At 42.0% G+C, this 18,042-nt stretch overlaps 1 protein-coding gene across 2 annotated transcripts in view; it reads right to left on the bottom strand.

Annotated features, from left to right (window-relative positions):
- MIPEP (mitochondrial intermediate peptidase) overlaps positions 1 to 18,042 on the bottom strand; it is a 239,174-nt gene that overhangs the window by 216,035 nt on the left and 5,097 nt on the right. The window contains exons 3-4 of one of the 2 annotated variants that reach the window (XM_081083024.1): positions 14,235 to 14,323; positions 11,298 to 11,384 (exon numbers count right to left, since the gene is read on the bottom strand). In XM_081083024.1, coding sequence (XP_080939150.1) covers positions 11,298 to 11,384; positions 14,235 to 14,323 — 176 coding nt within the window. The remainder of the gene's footprint in view (positions 1 to 11,297; positions 11,385 to 14,234; positions 14,324 to 18,042) is intronic. The other variant, XM_081083025.1, reaches the window with a different exon arrangement.

The following is an 18,042-nucleotide window of genomic DNA, read 5'->3' as shown; positions in this document are numbered from 1 at the left end:
TTATAATTTGCCTTTTATGTATGAGCTTATTCCTTTATTTGCAGACCACTAACCTGTGAAAGCCACCATGATAATTACTTATTTTAACTCCATCCAAATCCCAATAATTAAACACATAAAAGAGTTTATACTTGGACAAGTTTTCAAAGACCTTCTCCATGAAATTTTCCATTTTCTTCTAACTATGAACAGCTACTTAGAATATTAAACTCTTTGATGCTGTGCTGGAAGCTGAGTTTCTTGGCTCATGAGAATTGTTTTCTTTCTTTTTAATCCTACAGCAAGCTTGAATCCAATCAAGTGTAACACCTCTTTCTGTTAATACTTTTTTTCTGGAATTATGTTATCCAGGTATTTGATCTAATCTTCTGGCTCTCCTTGAGTTTTCATAATAGACATATTTATCTTCCTGATTATTGTGCTACTATACTTCGAATGAACAGATTAAAGTTAGACTTCTAAAATTCTGAAAACTCAAGAGAACACATTGTAATTTATTAATTTACCTTCTTTCTTAAATAATGTAAAGTTTAGGGGCTTCACTCAAGCCCCTAAACTATCCCCATTTTCTCTATCTCATATTAATCTTCTTTCCTAAAGAGTAAACCTAAAAAACATACCACTCTCTTTTTTAGCGGAAGTATTTGCTGTTTTTTTTAATAAGAGAAAAGAAAGAGCAGAAGTTAATAAATTGGTGATGGAAATTTATTCTATAAGTTTACTGTATTACATAAGTTTATTGTATAACAGCTTTACTGTAGAAATGTATGAAAAAATTAAAATCACTAATCCCACCAAAGATAATTGCTATTAAAATTATTGTAGTATTTCCTTCCAATCTACTTCTTTTTCTTTTTTTAAGGCTATGAAGAATATGTTAATTAAATAAGATAAGGTTAGAGATATTAGCACAGTGCCCAGCATATAGCAGGTACTTGAAAAATGTTTGCTGAATTTCTGAATGGACGTAGGGGCACTACATGTATTCCCTCACTTAAAAGAGGGAATACATGTCCCCGGTGCCACACCAGGTAGGCTGGGAGGAAGAGGTTGGGGAAACCCAATGGGACTTCAGCACTGGCTGAGGCAGCATCTTTGTTTTATGAAGATACCAACTGGTGACAATTAACTTGTGACTCACACCAACAATGAAGGCCTTCTCTGGTCTTCTATCCAATCTACTTTTGCTATGTTATACCACTTATTTAGAAAAATTAAGATCCAACTATATAGACTTCTGTATCTTGCTTTTTCTTGAAAAATTGTATCACAAACATTGAATATTTCTCTACATCTTTAAATATTCTTCATAAATATGGCTTTCAATGTCTATATTGTGTTTTGTCAAATGGACTAAAAAATGTATTCAAAATTCCTTATTCCTGTAAATCATGCTATGATAAAATCCTTGTTCCATACATACCTTTATCTTTGTTTGTTTCCTTAGGATGAACTCCAAGAAATTAAAATGATCAAAAAGTATGAACATTGACATTATTATTAAATTGCCCTGCATAAAGATTTATCAGTTTAAACTTAAAACTAAAGAGGATTCATTATCCCAAACCATTAAAACATGATTCTTATTCTGTTTCGACATTGTTAACTGATGAGCTCTTAACTTTATTCTACCTTTCTGTAACAGTGATAGGGCTCAATTATTGAATGACTACTATGTGCCAGATAACTGACAAAGCATTTTACATTAATTATTGCGTTTAAGCCTCAGAATAATCCCATGAAGTACTTTTTAAATTCCTCTTGGAGAAGCTATGAACCATCCAATGGAGACAGTCTAATATGGAGGCCAAAATTCCTGTGAAATGAGTTTCACAAAAAAGAATCCTTTACCCTTTTCCCCTCTATAAAGGGGTTCATTATTCCTCTTTTCCTTTTTTTTTTTTTTCTAATATAGGAGCTATGGGAAAGGGGAAAAAAATTTTTAAATATGTTTTAATTCATTTCATAGAGGAAGGGAGAGGGAGAGAGAGAGAAACATCAATGATGAGAGAGAATCATTGATCGGCTGCCTCTTGCACACCCATACTGGGGATCGAGTCCATAACCCGGGCATATGCCCTGACTGAAATCGAACTGTGACCTCCTGGTTCACAGTTAGATGCCCAACCACTGAGCCACACCGGCCAGGCTCTCTTTTTCCTTTTTTAAGAATAATTTGCAAGGCCTTTTAACAGAGGAAGTACATTAACCCTTTATTATGTAACATTTGTCCCAGTTTTTTTTTTTTTTTAAGATTTTTTTATTGACTTTTAAGGAGAGAGGAAGGGAGAGGAAGAGAAACATCTATGTGCAAGCATAGACATCGAATGACTGCCTCCTGCACACCCTCTTTTGCAAGCATATCAAACTCAAAGGCTAACACGGGCCAAATAAAAAGTTTTAAGTTTATGTGAGCCACAAAAAAACAAAGCTTCAATTTTCATAGAAATGTAGGTTTATTTCAATAGAGAGATGCTGAATACAAAGGGCTGAAACAAATGAGTAATTGTTAACATAAAATCATACATTTTAATAAAAATTAATATTTTTTCTTCAACATTAACTTACCAGACACTAAATAACTGCACAAATTAATAAACGTAACACAAATAAACCTATTTTTCTTGTTCTCTGAAAGCGAAATATTTTCTATTGCGCACACCAAACAATTCAGTCCAAGACTAATGAGGTGGCAATCAGCTGCTAAACTATTCGCTGCTAGTATTAGTGGAGAGAAATGGTGCGCCTGCGCGTAAGGGAAATGAATGCAACACAATTATAGTAATCAATCATTAGCGAATGTTGTAGTTTGTTATTGATAATTCTGTTTAACAAGATACTGTAAAAATTAAATTACAAAATTTTTATTAAAACGTTTCTTTCATACCGTTATATTGGCTGGGCCACAAAAATATTCCCATGGGCTGCGAGTTTGACATGCTTACCCTACTTGTAAGCCTGAAGCCTGGGGATGTGCCCTGACCAGGAATTAAACAGGCAACCTTTCCATAGACAAGACTACACCCAACCAACTGAGCGACACCAGCCAGGGCAAAAGTCTGCAGTTTTAATATTATCAAATAAATCTTTCCTTTTGTAGTCTGACTTTGGTATCATGAGAAGAAAGACCTTCCACATCCTAAGATTTTCAGTACATTTATGATTTCTTTAAAAACAAAACAAAAAAAAAAACACTTCAATTTTAAGTAATAGACTTTTCTCACAAAATAGCTATCCATTGACCTAACCTCATGACCTAAAAACCAAGTCTTTCCCTACAAAGGTAAAAATGATACAGCTACCACATACTAAATAGTTTTATATATATTTGTGTGAGTCCAATGTATCTACTTTTCATTGATCTAATTTACTATTCTATAAGTATAACTAGAAGCCCGGTACACAAAAATTTGTGCACTCGGGGGGGTCCCTCAGCCCGGCCTGTGCCCTCTCGCAGTTTGGGAACCCTCAGGGGATGTCCACCTGCTGGCTTAGGCCTGCTCCCGGGGGATTGGGCCTAAGCTGGCAGTCAGACATCCCTCTGGCAGCCTGGGAGCCCTTGGGGGATGTCCACTTGCCAGCAGGGAGCAGGCCTAACCTGCAGCCGGACATCCTTAGCGCTGCTGAGGAAGCAGGAGAGGCTCCCGCCATCATCGCTGTGCTGGCAGCCGTCAGCCTGGCTTGTGGCTGAGCAGAGCTCCCCCTGTGAGAGCGCACAGACCACCAGCGGGCAGCTCCTGCATTAAGCATCTGCCCCCTGGTGGTCAGTGTGTATCATAGTAATCAGTGATTCCCAGTCATTCTGCTGTTAGGGTCAGTTTGCATATTACCCTTTTATTATATAGGACTGAGGCCTGGTGCACAGGTGGGGGCCGGCTGGTTTGCCCTGAAGGGTATCCCAGATCAGGGTGGGGGTCCCTCTGGAGTGCCTGGCTAGCCTGGGTGAGGGGCTGATGGCTGTTTGCAGGCTGGCCAAGCCCCGCAGCGGGGACCCTCAAACCATGGGGGTGTGGCCAGCCTGGGTGAGGGGCTGAGGGCCATTTTCAGGCTGCCCACAGCTCCTTTAGGGTGGGGGAGTCCCGCTGGGGTGCCTGGCCAGCCTGGGTGAGAGGCTGATGGCCGTTTTCAGGCTGGCCATGCCCCCCGGCGACCCAAGCTCCCAGCCTCTCCTTTTGTTTTTTCTGGGATTTATTTATCTTCTATAATTGAAACTTTGTGTAGCCTTGAGCAGAGCCCAGGGATGGCCAGGGCAGGTGGGAAGCTTGGCTTCCTCCATTGCCGGGGGCAACCCAAGCCTCCTGCTCACTCCAGCTCCGTGGCCGCCACCATCTTAGTTGGGTTAATTTGCATACTCACTCCTGATTGGCTGGCAGGCGTGGTTGGTGGACGTGGCTTGAGCATAGTGGGGGGACAGTTAATTTGCATGTTTCCCTTTTATTAGATAGGATGCTCTTTCAAATACAATCTATATATATATATCCTATCTAATAAAAGAGAAACATGGTAATTGGCGTATGACCGCTACCCTTCCCATTGGCTAATCAGCGAGATATGCAAATTAACTGTCAGCCAAGATGGCGGCGGGCAGCCAGGCAGCTTGAAACTAACATGAGGCTTGCTTGCTTCAGTGACGGAGGACTCCAACGTTCCCCGCCTGCCGCTGCAGGCCTCTGAGCTGGCAGTTTGAAACATAGTTACAAAAATAGAGGCTAAACAAAACCCCAGAAACCAGCTTTCAGCAAGCTGGGATCTCAGACCTGGAGTTGATACAGAGTTTCGATTGTAGAACCTAAACAAACCAGATACCTGCTTTCAGGAGCGGAGGCCTAACAGCTGGAGCCTCAGAGCTAAAGCTGGCTCAGAATTAAAAAAAGAAAAGAAAAAAAGGAGCAGTTGGGAGCTTCAGTCCCAGCCTGAAAACAGCCCTCAGCCCCTCACCCAGACTGGCCAGGCACCCCAGTGGGGACCCGCACCCTGATCCGGGACACCCTTCAAGGCAAACCAGCCAGCCCCCACCCATGCACCAGGCCTCTATTCTATATAGTAAAAGGGTAATATGCCTCCCAGCATCGGGATCAGCGGAGCCGCGAGGTCTCCCGGCACCGGGATCAGCATGACAAGGGGCAGCGCCCAAACCCCCTGATCGCCCTGTGGCTCTGTGTGTGACAGGGGGCGGGGCCACAACCTCCCTATCGGCCCTGCTCTGTTCCTGACAGGGGAAGGCGCCCCAACCCCCTGACCGGCCCTGCTCTGTGCCTGATAGGGGGGAGCTCCCCAACCTCCTGATCGCCCTGCAGCTCTGTGTATGACAGGGTGCGGCGCCCCAACCCCCCCACCCCATGGGGCCTGCTCTGTGTGTGACGGGGTAGAGCCATAACTTCCCCATCGGCCCTGCCCTGAGTGTGACAGTGGCGGTACCCCAACCCCCTGATCGGCCCTGCTCTGTGGGTGATAGAGGGCGGCGCCCCAACCCCCCCACCCAACAGGCCCTGCTCTTTGTGTGATGGGGTAGAGCCATAACCTCCCCATCGGCCCTGCCCTGAGTGTGACAGTGGCAGTGCCCCAACCCTCTGATAGGCCCTGCTGTGTGGGTGATAGAGGGCGGCGCCCCAACCCCCTGATTGACCCTGCTCTGTGCGTGACAGGGGCGGAGCTCCCCAACCCCCTGATCGGCCCTGCTCTGTGCGTGACAGGCGGCAGTGCCCCAACCCTGATTGGCCCTGCTCTGTGCGTGACGGGGTGTTGCCGCAACCTCCCCATCGAACCTGCCTTGAGTGTGACAGGGGGCGGTGCCCCAATCCCCCAATCGGTCCTACCCTGAGCGTGACTGAGGGTGGCATCACAACCTCCCAATCCGCCCTGCTCTGTGCATGACAGGGGGCGGTGCCCCAACTCCCCAATCGGCCCTTCTCTGAGCCCGACCAGGGGCTGCACCTAGGGATTAGGCCTGCCCTCTGCCACCCGGGAGCAGGCCTAAGCCAGCAGGTCGTTATCTCCCGAGGGGTCCCAGACTGCGAGAGGGCACAGGCCGGGCTGAGGGACCCCCGCCCCACCCCCAAGTGCACAAATTTTTGTGCATCGGGCCTCTAGTATATATATAAAAGCCTAAGTTACCGAAAGACCGGTCAACTATTCGCTATGCTGTGCACTGACCACCAGGGGACAGACGCTCAACCCACAGGATCGGGCTCCCTCCTGTCTGGATCAGGCCTGCAGGGACTGAGCCAAAACCAGCTATCCAACATCCCCCGAAGGGACTCAGATTGCGAGAGGGCACAGGCCAGGCTGAGGGACCCCCTCTAGTATTTTTAATAATATATCTTATCTGATACAAGTTTCCTTTTTGTATTTTACCAGATTTTTTTCTGCCTATTCTGTCATATTTATGATCTATGACTTCAAAATCATTTTAAGTAGCAACAAAAACACCTCCCTTTGATAGAAATTGAATAGCATTAAACTTACAGACCAGTAGAGAACATTTTTGAGTTTGCTTTCTTCTTATCTAAAAATATAGTGAATTTCTCGATCATCTTTCATGTTTCCCAGGTATGTGTGTGTGTTGAGGCTCTGTACTCTGCTTTCCTGAGTATTCCAAGGTGCATTGCAACTTCTGTTGCTCTTGTGAATGGTATCTTCCCTCCATTTGCATTTGTTATAGTCTTTACATACAACAAAGATCTTCATGGTTTTGGAAAACCCCTAGTAAAATAGGTTTCTTTGGGTAGACTTCTCCAAGAAGGAAGATACAGTATGTCAGATTTCCAAATTTACTGATCAATGGGACTTTTCTGGAAATACTTTTGAATAATACTAGTATTTCAAGGAATACATCTAAGAATAAGATGGTGACCTACTCAATTTAAATTATTTCTTCTATACAGTAACTTGCTATGACAAGATATTTTACTAAATCTATAATTCTTTGTTTAGCCATTGTCTTAGACTTTACTATATAAAAGGTTCCTTCTAAGTGCTAGCCAATACTTTTGAGGATGTACAAGTGCTCTAAGTTTCAGTAATTATTCAAATTATTGTTTCCTCCCACTTACAAGTTATCTTTTCTTTCAAAAACAGCAATATCCTACCCAGTTTATTTTTCCTAATACAGTTATCATTTTGTTATTTAAAAAACCCTACTGGAATTTTTAAAATTATTATTGACAGTATTATAGATGTCCCCCCATTACCCCCTTCTCCCACTCCCTGCCCCACCCCAGGCCTTCACGACACTTTTGTTTATGTCCATTGGTCATGCACATCCTATATAATAAAGAAGTAATATGCAAATTGACTGCCACGCCCTTGCACAAGATGGCCACCCCCATTTGGTCACAAGATGGCCAGCAGGGGAGCAGTTAGGCGTCAATCAGGCTGGCAGGGGAGTGGTTAGGGGGTGATCACGCTGGCAGGCAGAAGTGGTTAGGGGCAGTCAGGGAGGCAGACGAGCGGTTGGGAGCCAGCAGTCCTGGATTGTGAGAAAGATGTCCAAAGGCTAGTGTAGGCCCAATTCCACAGCAATCAGGCCTAAACCAGCAGTCGGACATCCCCCGAGGGGTCCCAGATTGGAGAGGGTGCGGCTGGGCTGAGGGACACCCCCCCCCAGTGCACGAATTTTGTGCACCAGGCCTCTAATCCTATATAATAAAAGCCTAATATGCTAAGTGTCCAGTTGTTCCTTCAACCAATCAAAGCATAATATGCTAATGATATGCTAAGGCTGCTAAACCACTTGCTATGATGTGTACTGACCACCAGGGAGCAGACGCTCTGAGTGGTAGGTTAGCTTGCTGCTGGGGTCCAGCTGATCAGGACTGAGTGAGATGCGCCAGACACACTCTGGAGCTCTCTTGCGATCTCTCCCTGGCTGGCCAACCTCCCTCGTCCCTCCCTAGCCCTGATCATGCACCAGTGGAGTCCTTCGGCCTGGCCTGTACCCTCTTGCAATCCAGGACCCCTCAGGGGATGTCAGAGAGCCAGTATCAGCTTGATCCCGCAGTCCAGGCCAAGGGACCCCACTGGTGCACGAATTTGCGCACCGGGCCTCTAATCTACACTAATAAAAGACAAAGATGCTAATTGACCATACCTTCACTATGCCCATCAGCCAATCAGAAGAATATGCAAATTAACCAAACAAAGATGGCCGTTAAATTTGCATACTGCAGGCAGGGTGGGACAGCGCCATCCGATGCCTGCCCTGCCGCCATCTGGGCCTGCCATCTGTGACCCGGGGCAGTGGGGTGGGACAGCACGATCCACCACCCGACCCGCCGCCATCCGGCCCTCCCGTGTGCGACCCGGGACGGCTGGGTGGGACAGCAGCAATCGCCGCCCACCCGGCCGACATCAGCCCTCCCGTGTGTGATCTGGAGCGAAGCTGGACGACCCCAGGGCCGGTTCCAGCCGGAGCCCGGCCAGAGCGAAGACCTGGGTCCCGGGTGCCAGAGGCAAACTGGTGCCAGCAGCCAAGGGAAGGGAAGGACTATTGCACGAACTTATATGTATATAAGTTCTTTGGTTAATCTCTTCTTGTTTCCCCCCACGCCTCCCCTGATATATATCAGTCTGTTCCATGACTCCATGCCTCTGGACATATTTTGTTAATCAGTTTATTTCATTCATTAGATTCCACTTATAAATGAGATCATTTGATATTTGTCTTTCTTTGACTGGCTTATTTTACTCAGCATAATATTCTCCAGGGCAATCCATACTGTCACAAAAGATAAAAAACCCTTCTTTTTTATGATTGCATAGTATTCCATTGTGTATGCCAACGTACCACATCGTTTTTATCCACTCATCTACTGACAGCACTTGGGCTGTTTCCAGATCTTAGTTAGCTATTATAAACGCTGCTGTGAACATGGGGGGTGGGGGGGGGGGGGCATATATTCTTTCTGATTGGTGTTCTGTTGTTTTAAGGATATATTCCTAGAGGTGGGGCATTAGTCAAACATTATTTTCATTTTATTTTTTTTTAGTAAATTCCATATTGTTTTTCACAGTGGCTGCACCAATCTGCATTCCCATCAGAAATGTTCCAGCATTCCCTTTTTTCCACATACTTGCCAGCACTTAATGTTTGTTGATTTATTGATGGTAGCCATTCTGGCACATGTGAAATGATAGCTCATTGTAGTTTTAATTTGCATCTCTCTGGTGATTAGTGATGTTGAGCATTTTTTCATATGTCTATTGGCCATCTGTATGTCCTCTTTGGAGAAGTGCTTATTCAGGTCCCGTGCCCATTTTTTAATTGGGTTACTTGTCATCCTTTTGCTGAGCTATATGAATTCTTTATATATTTTGGAAATTAACCCCCTTTCAGAGGTGTCATTGGCAAATATGTTCTCCCATTCAGTGGGTTCCTTTTTCATTTTGATGATGGTTTCTTTTGCTGTTGCAAAAGCTTTTTAGTTCTATGTGTTTATTTTCTCCTTTGTTTCTCTTGCCCTAAGAGATGTATCAGTGAAAATTCTGCTACGTGATATGTCTGAGATTTTCCTGCCTATGTTTTCTTCTAAGTTTTGAGTTTATTCTTGTATATGGTTAAGTTGGTGATCTAGCTTCACTTTTTTCCAAGTACCTGCCCAATTTTCCCAATACCATTTGAGACTGTCTTTACCTCATTGTATGTTCTTAACTCCTTTGTCAAATATTAGTTGACCAGGATGATGTCAGTCACTTTCTGGGGTCTCTGTTCTGTTCCATTGATCTCTAGGCCTATTCTTGTGCCAGTACCAGGCTGTTTTGGTTAAAAGATCCTATTGGAATTTTTAGTAACATCCAGAAATGTGGTATGTATCCTATTAACACAAATATTTTGTATCTAAAATGGTATGCTAGTCACAACTTTTAATCACTAAATATGGAAAAGTCAATTTTTATTAAAGTTAAATAATGGACCTGCCTGGGTAGCTCAGTTGGTTAGAGTGTCACCACAATACACCAAGGTTGTGGAATCCCTGGTCAGGGCACATACAAGAATTCTCTCTCTCTCTCTCTCTCTCTCTCTCTCTCTCTCTCTCTGTCTCTCGCTCTGTCTCTCTCATTCCCTCCCTCCCTTCCCATGTCTCTAAAATCAATAAATGATTTTTAGAAGAAATTTAAAGTCATATTATGAATAATCTGCTGTTGTCAGTACCAGCTGAGAATAAATCTGGCAAAATTAGCAGTCATTTAACTTTTACTTGTTTTGCTAATAAGGCAATATAATGCTAAATACAATATAGTTATAATAAAGACAAACTATTCTGATGGTATAGCTAGCTTTACTAGTATACTGAGCATAGGATCAATGTGCAGCAGGACCAAATAAACATCTGCATACCAGACAATCAGGTAAAAGCATCCCTCAACACAGCCTTATTATGCTACTCATACATCATGCTACTCACATACCAAATTAACACAAGTTCCCATTATCAACTGATCCCTGTTGGGTAGGGCTTCACTTTAAGTCACAAGCCACATGTGGAGACAGAAAGAAGAGAAGGAAGCAGGAGGAGGGAAAAATCAAGAAGTCAAAGGAAGAAAGTGTCCCATAAACAAAAAGTAGATAAGTACAAACAGGTAAGAAAAAATGTTAATATCTGTGCTATGACACAAAAAATACCTAGGTGGGTTAATGACAAACCCTACAATACCTATTTTATAGTAAATAAATTTGAGCAAAGAAATATGATATCCAAAGTCCAATATCAAATATTTTTATGTATTCACTTAGAAATTAGGCCTTTTCAATTCAGATTAACAAATATAATCTAGTGAACCACAGCAAATCATTGCAAGGATTTTGACATCCACCCAGTAAATAAAATCAATTTGTTAATATCTTCTGGTGATATCAATTATGGAACTTTAAGCATGAAGCTAAATGTAATTATCAATAGTTTATAGGTATTCATTAATTCTTTAGACACATACTATAGCGCATGAGTGTTGTAGGTGCCAAGGATGCAGCAGTGAACAAAACAAACCAGATTCCTATTCTCAAGGAACTTCCAGAATAGTGAGGTAGAAAAAGATAAACAAATTAACAAATAAGTTAATGTTGGAAGTGATTAGGACTAAGAAGAAAAACAAAGAGGATTAAGCATATGATCTCATATAAAGTTCTTAGAGGAGATACCATTTGAGTAGAGTCCTAAAGAAAGTGCAGGAATCATGTAGCGATACCTGTGGAGAAACACTCCAGACACCAGGGGATGTGAGTAGAGAGATACCCAGGAGGAGTCTTCTAGTCTAGCCTCTACAGTCACAATCATAATAAATGCAAGGGAAATGAGTACCTGGTTTCTGGATCAAGGGAATCCGTGAGTTTTTTATCAGCTAGTAATTTTTGCAGGCTTTGATATAATTCCACATTTGTGTTCAACCTATAAAAATTACAAATAAAAAAATTAAATGATTATCTAATACCTACTTTTTATTTTACATCAAGAGAAGGATGTCAGATTCTAATGTCAGAGGCCAAAAGATTGAAGATTGTTTTGTTTCTTCATCTGGACTAGGAATAGCATAACCATATTTAATGTATTGACAAGCAGTCAGTTGGGCAAAGTGTTAAAATACAAACTGTTTTGGACGGTAAAAGGATAAATTTCAAGTCAGTCAGCAGCTGGAGCCCGGAGAGCAGAGAAGAAAGAGGGGAGGGAAGAAATGTGGTTACCGGTGATTAGACCCCACTGCCATTGAGAACCAGTCCATTAGCAATATGCAACAGCCATTTGTTCTGGAGTCAGGAGAGGAGTAAGAATGGAAGGGAGCATGAACAAACACAAAACTTTTGTAGTTCTGAACTGAGTACTCTAGACACTGGACTGGCTACCTTTGCTCATCTGGATGAGAATGACAGGCCCACATTATGAGAACTCAAAGCCACAGGCTTCAGAGCCACACACTCAGGCTGCAGCATAGGCCCTAGTACTATGCTATGACCTTGGCCAAGTTATTTGAACCCTTCAGCTACTGAGACCTCAGGTCACCCTAAGGGTTAAATGAGATAATGTGTGTACAGCACACACTCCCCATACTAATGAACCCTAGATATTGTTAGGTAGCCTGTCAGCCTGCCCTTGGCCGCCCCCTACCTGAGTACTGCTCTCAACCCAACCCCACAGTACCACCTTCAGGTCTTGAGTCCTTCTTCCCTGGATGCCAAGAAGCCCTAATACTCTGCTAAATAGTGAGCTGGTTCTAGACACAATGTGTCCCTTGCCTATTGTTCCTCAGGGAAGGGCCAGGTTATAAAAACCATTTACCAATTCCTACTCACAGACTCTTGGATGGTCAGGTTCTCCAGTCAGGTCACAATAAAAATCCTGCAGTTTTTAATAAATCAAAGGATTTCTGTTGCACCATTCTCATATGCTACCCTGAACGCCAAGGGAACTGAGTTAGTCACCTCCAATCAAAAAACACTCAACAAGGGCAGACACATCACCTCCTCTCCCACCCCAGTCACTCATCCCAGGAAACCAGGAAGAGAAAATCATGGTTGGTTGTCCATCTCCTCTAAGCTTGCACACCTAAGGAGCTAGTCCATGTCAAACGGGCAGCAGTTTAGCGGTAGCCTGCATTGTACCTTCTTCAGAAGTTTGAGCAAATCTCCCACATGTGTCATAAGTCATAAGATCCTCATATAATATCTATACTTTAGTCTATATCCAGCATTAATTCTAAACAAACACACCTACTTATAAGCTTTTATTCCACTACTGAAAAATAAGTCAATTCTACACATGCACCTAAAATCATTGTATTTTTCCCAGATTAACTGAAACAGTTAGTTAAGATATGACTCAGGTAGACAAAAAGAGAAAATGATCCACAGCACTCAGTGAGAATAAAAAAATCAAGGTCTAGTGAAGGCTATGAGTTGGTTGGTGACTTTACTTTTGGGTTCCTGTGCTGGTCTCAGGGCAGCAGAGGAATGTTATGAATAACAAAAGACTGAAACATTGTCCAGTGGAAGTGAATACTTTGGACAGACACTCTTGATAACACTTCACAACCAATAGGGCTCCCTGTTGTCCTCCCAGACAAATAAGAGCCCATTACACCAGACAGAATCAGGGCACTTTAGGCAGGCAACCCAGGCTTTGGCTCTGACTCATACCTTGGGGCCTTTCCCTAGGCTATACTCTCTCCCAAGGAGACCCCAATTTCAGCCCCTTCTTCATGTTCAGTGTCTAGAATTTGCAGGGACCAGATGTATCCCATTCAACAATTTGATTTTCAATGGCAATAACAAAAATGACCATGTCTTGTCCCAAAGAGATCCCACAATGCTCAGTGGGGAAAGCAGCAGCAGCACATCCTGTAGCATCAGGTCCTCCAGGAAGCCTTGTTGAACTGGAGAAGTCACCTCCACACTCGCCCTCCTCCTCATCCAGATTCTGCTTTATGAAAGTCTTCCTGTGCTGACTGGCCCTGATTATTTGGTTGTGAATTCATGCCAGGTGAGCACAGTGCTCTCAGTAGCTTTAGACGCTTTCTGGCTTTCTGGCATGGCATCATGCACCTAAGTGTTTTTTAATATGGCACTGTCCCCCTCCAAGTTATTTTAACAAGCTGCTTGGAACTCTCGGAGATGGCTTACAATATTTAAATTTACCTCAGAATAACTTTTAAATAAGTCACTTCATCATAGTCTCAGCCTGCCTCAGCCCTCCCAGAATGTCTTATCATCTCTCTAGATGTGTCTAATTCCAAATCCACAGGGACTGCAAGGCCACTGTGTAGAGATAATGTTGGCTTCTTGCCCTGTGGTCCAGAGCCATCAACACAACAACAGTTTAATTACATGACAGTCTAAACTCCAACTTACCACTGAGATACTAAAAAAAAAAACTGACTTAATATAACCAATGATAATAAGGATATTGGAGGTTTGCCATGTTCCTGACACCTTTATGAGCACTTGTATTATTTTATTTTCATCACAACCCTCAGAGGCAAATCATTTTATTACCCCATTTACAGACAAGGAAACTAAATGACAAATAACTAGCCTAAAGTCACACTGCTTGTGCAAGGAAGATGAGAGCTGCTGCCTGCCCCCTGGGTCCTCCCGACTGCCCATCACCCTGGGCAGCTGTGCAATATTCACACATACTATCCCCCACCCTGCTGGGGAGGAACAAGCCCCACGTATACATTTCCAAGAGCACAAATCCACAAAACTACATCACCCAATACCGTAACAAAGGGGGAAGAAAACATACTTTTCTACCATGGTGCCAATACTTCTACAAGCTTCTTCTGCTGCCTCTCTGAATGCTGGCTCAGGGTGAGCAATTTTCACAAAATCAGCCTAATGAAGAGAAAAGACAAAACCAAAAGGGAATTTGATGGGAAGCTTTCTTCCAAGATCTAAGGGGGAAATGAAAAACCTAGTTTTAAATGTGCCATTTGGCTTGACCTATGCATTTCCATTACTGAAATTTTCCTAACTAGTAGGGAGGGCAAAGCAGCTTCTTTCTGAACATTATTCTGTTACTCCTTGGAACCAAGTTTGTTTCGGCCCAAAGATTTTAATATTTTTACTAACTTTCTTTTAGAATCTTTCTCCTTCTAATGTCAATATATACCAAGTGAATTCTTCCGAATTCTACAATTCAAACAAGCAGATTCTTGTTCACATATTCTAAGACTTTCTAATTAAACTCATCTACAATATGGTTCTCACATGTTAACCTGGACTCAGAGAACAACTCTTAGAGACTTTTCTTTTTTCTTTTTTAATTGACACATACTACAGTTTCAAAACTGATTTAACTACATTCTAGCCTTTGTGCAGAAAACAAAGGCATATTCTTTCTTTAAAGCCCTTATAGTAAGTATGAATTCCTAGTCCTAATCTAAAGGGCACACAGCTACCACTGCTGAGAGGCTGCTATATTGATCTTAGAATCAAACTGAGCTAGAATTCATATTTTAATATGAAATCAGGTAAAACTAGATTTTATTTTTCATGTTAATTGCAGTACATTGCAAAAAAAAAGCAGGAAAAAAACAAAATGCTACACTATTTTTCCTTTATCCTCCAAGAAGACATGTATGACATATAACAAAACAAGATCACAAGTAAAATTTCCTAATTTTATTATCAAATACTTTTTAACAAAAAACGTTTAAATCCATAGTTATATACAACTTTTGATGAAATAATAACAGTATTAACGTACCTGAAAACTGAGCTATGTAAAATTAACAATATATTGTATAAATCGTCAATTTACATGTTGCAGAATTTATAATAGATATTAAAACTTAAAACACTAGCATACTCATTTATAGTAGCGATGAGAGAAACAATTCTGTTACACAGCAAGGGTATTTAAAAAGAAAAGTAAAGCAAAATGACAACTTGGTAGAAAATACAATTTTTAAAATCATTGTCTTATAACGGTATCAAATTTACTGACAGGTAAAAATCTTAAAAATTCAAAAAGAAAGAAGGTTCTTTGAATTTTTTTTCCCCAAAGACATATATTAGTTTTTAATGTGATATTAGACTTCATAAATATAAAAACCTTCACAAATAGGACAAGCTATGGGGCAGAGAAGTTAAAATCTTTTAACAAAGGAGCAAAAGCAAAAAGGTGAAAAAAGTCCTAGAACACTGCTTAATTAAGATGGAGGCTAAGACAACAAATAAACAGTGAGTCCTGGGATTTTTTTACATAAAAAGCCAATAGTCAATTACACATAGTGAAAATCACTGACATTTTGTTTTTCAGATTTCAGTGATATAATTCAGCAGGGAAGGGAGACCTCCTTTTTGGCAATACATCTCATATAATTTACATCATTCAAAGCACTAGCATACACTTACTAAAGGAACAGAAAGAACCAAGATCCATTAAAATTGAGACCTGACAACCAGGGGCCCACAATGTATCTCACTTCACTCCTGAAAGAAAAAAAAAAAAAAAAACCCTTCAAAATATTTTATCAACCTCCTTAGAACTAGGACGTTTACTGTGATTGTGTGATGAACTGAAAGGTGTTACTGCTCAATTTAGTTGTATGGGAAAATAAAACATTTCAGGAGAAAAAAAAATGAAGAGGCTTTAAATTAGGTGAAAGGAGTCAACCTCAAAAGGCATATATGATTCCAATTACCTGACATTTTAGAAAAGACACATATAAATATGTAGGACAAGTAGTTGCCTAGGGGTAAGAGGTGGGGGTGGTGGTGTAATTATTAAAGGGAGCTTTTTTGGAGTGATAGAATATTTTCATACTCTGTGGTGGTAGCTACATGAAAAATGAGTTAAATTCATAGAACTGTATCACCTTCCCCCCAAGAAGTCAATTTTACTATATGATAATTTTTATAATAAATAAATAAATACTCTTTTAATTGATGGGAAGGCTAACCAACTTTCCAACCTCTCCGGGTAAGGTTTCATCAGATCTAAGCAGCCAGCCAGCCCCCAGGAGTACACAGAACAGCAGGTAAGAACATGAGCTCTGCAACCAGACTACCTGGACTCAAAGCCCAACTTCTCCTTACTGGCTAGTTGACCTTGGACACATCATTTAACCTCTTAGTGCCTTTCTTTCCTCATCTGAAAATTAGATATGGTGAGAAGGTTCAATCTATTAATCCAGGTAAAGTGGTTATCACAGCCTGGTGCTTAGTGAGATTTAAAAACAAGTTAACACTATAATGCTCCATGAGGTCAGAAATTGGGTCTGTCTTAATCAGGACTGTATTCCTAGTGCCTATTACAGAGCCTGGCACGGCACATGGTGGGGGCTCAATGTTAAATGAATGTGAAGAAAGAACTATATACAGTCCAATACGAAGGAGACAGCAGCATGAGTGATCACGATCTTGCATCATGTACACCACTATAGTCACCTTCATTGATATGACTAATCAAGACGTGATTCTCTTGGGCTGACAAAATCATGCCTTCTGCCTTAGCAATGGGTTTGTGTTTGAAGAAACCTAGGTACACTTCTATTTCAACTTCAAAATATTAAGAAACAAGCATTTTTAATATAATCAGTTTGATGTTAAAACCTTGCTTTTAATTACAAAATGCATTCCCTAAAAGGTTTATAAAAACTGGTTTTTATAAGATTAATTTTATTGTAAACAAACATAAATTTTATTAGAATTTTGGTAGTTTTCATAAAGAAAGAATCTTGGTCACGGAAGATGGCGACATAGATAAATGTGGTACTTGCCTCCTCCTACAACCTCATCAAAATTACAACTAAACTACAGAACAAATATCATTCAGAACCGCCTAAAATCTGGCTGAGTGAAAGTCCTACAACTAGGGAATTAAAGAAGCCACATCAAGACTGGTAAGAAGGGTGAAGGCATGGAATGGGCTGGTCTCAAACAAGTGTGGCAGTTTTTATTGGGAGGGATATCTTAGCTGCAGAGGTTCCCTCTGAGGACTAGGGGTCCCAGCCCCACACCAGACCCTTCAGCCCAGATATCCAGTGTCTGGAAGAGAAGTCCCCATATCTTCAGGCTGTAAAAACCAGCAGGGTTTTTGGCTGAGAAAGACGGAGGCTGCTGGAATCCCAGTCAGTCCTATAAAAGAGCCTGTGCACAGACTTACTTGAACTCACTCACTCTGAACTCCAGCACTGGGGCAGCAGCTTGAAAGGAACCAGGGACATATGGGGAGGAACTAAATTGTCTGGCATCAGGACAACAGCTGGTGGGACAGCTTTCTCCCAAACAAAAGTTCTAGAAGAGGCCATTGTTCCTTTGCTGAGTTCTCCCCCTACACAGAGCCCACAGGCAGGCACCATACCTAAGACTCCATTAACCTGGCTCATACTGTTTGCCCAACCCTGGTGATTCCCTGAGACCTCATTCCACCCAATTTGCAGGCCCACCCAAGCTGTGTCCAATGGCTTTTACATATGACTGCTTCACAGCTTGACCTCTCCTGGGAACCTTCAAGCCCAACACAAACAGCAAACATCTGCAGATTACGGTAGCTTGTGTCGGATGCCCCCAGGCAGGGCACACGAAGTAGCTGACTTTGCACCTCT

The sequence above is a fragment of the Myotis nattereri genome, assembly GCF_964212035.1.
Source record: "Myotis nattereri genome assembly, chromosome: 2".
NCBI classification, from domain to species: Eukaryota; Metazoa; Chordata; class Mammalia; order Chiroptera; family Vespertilionidae; genus Myotis; species Myotis nattereri.
Note: the sequence above shows the minus strand (reverse complement) of the source record. Positions and strands in the feature narration are given on the sequence as shown.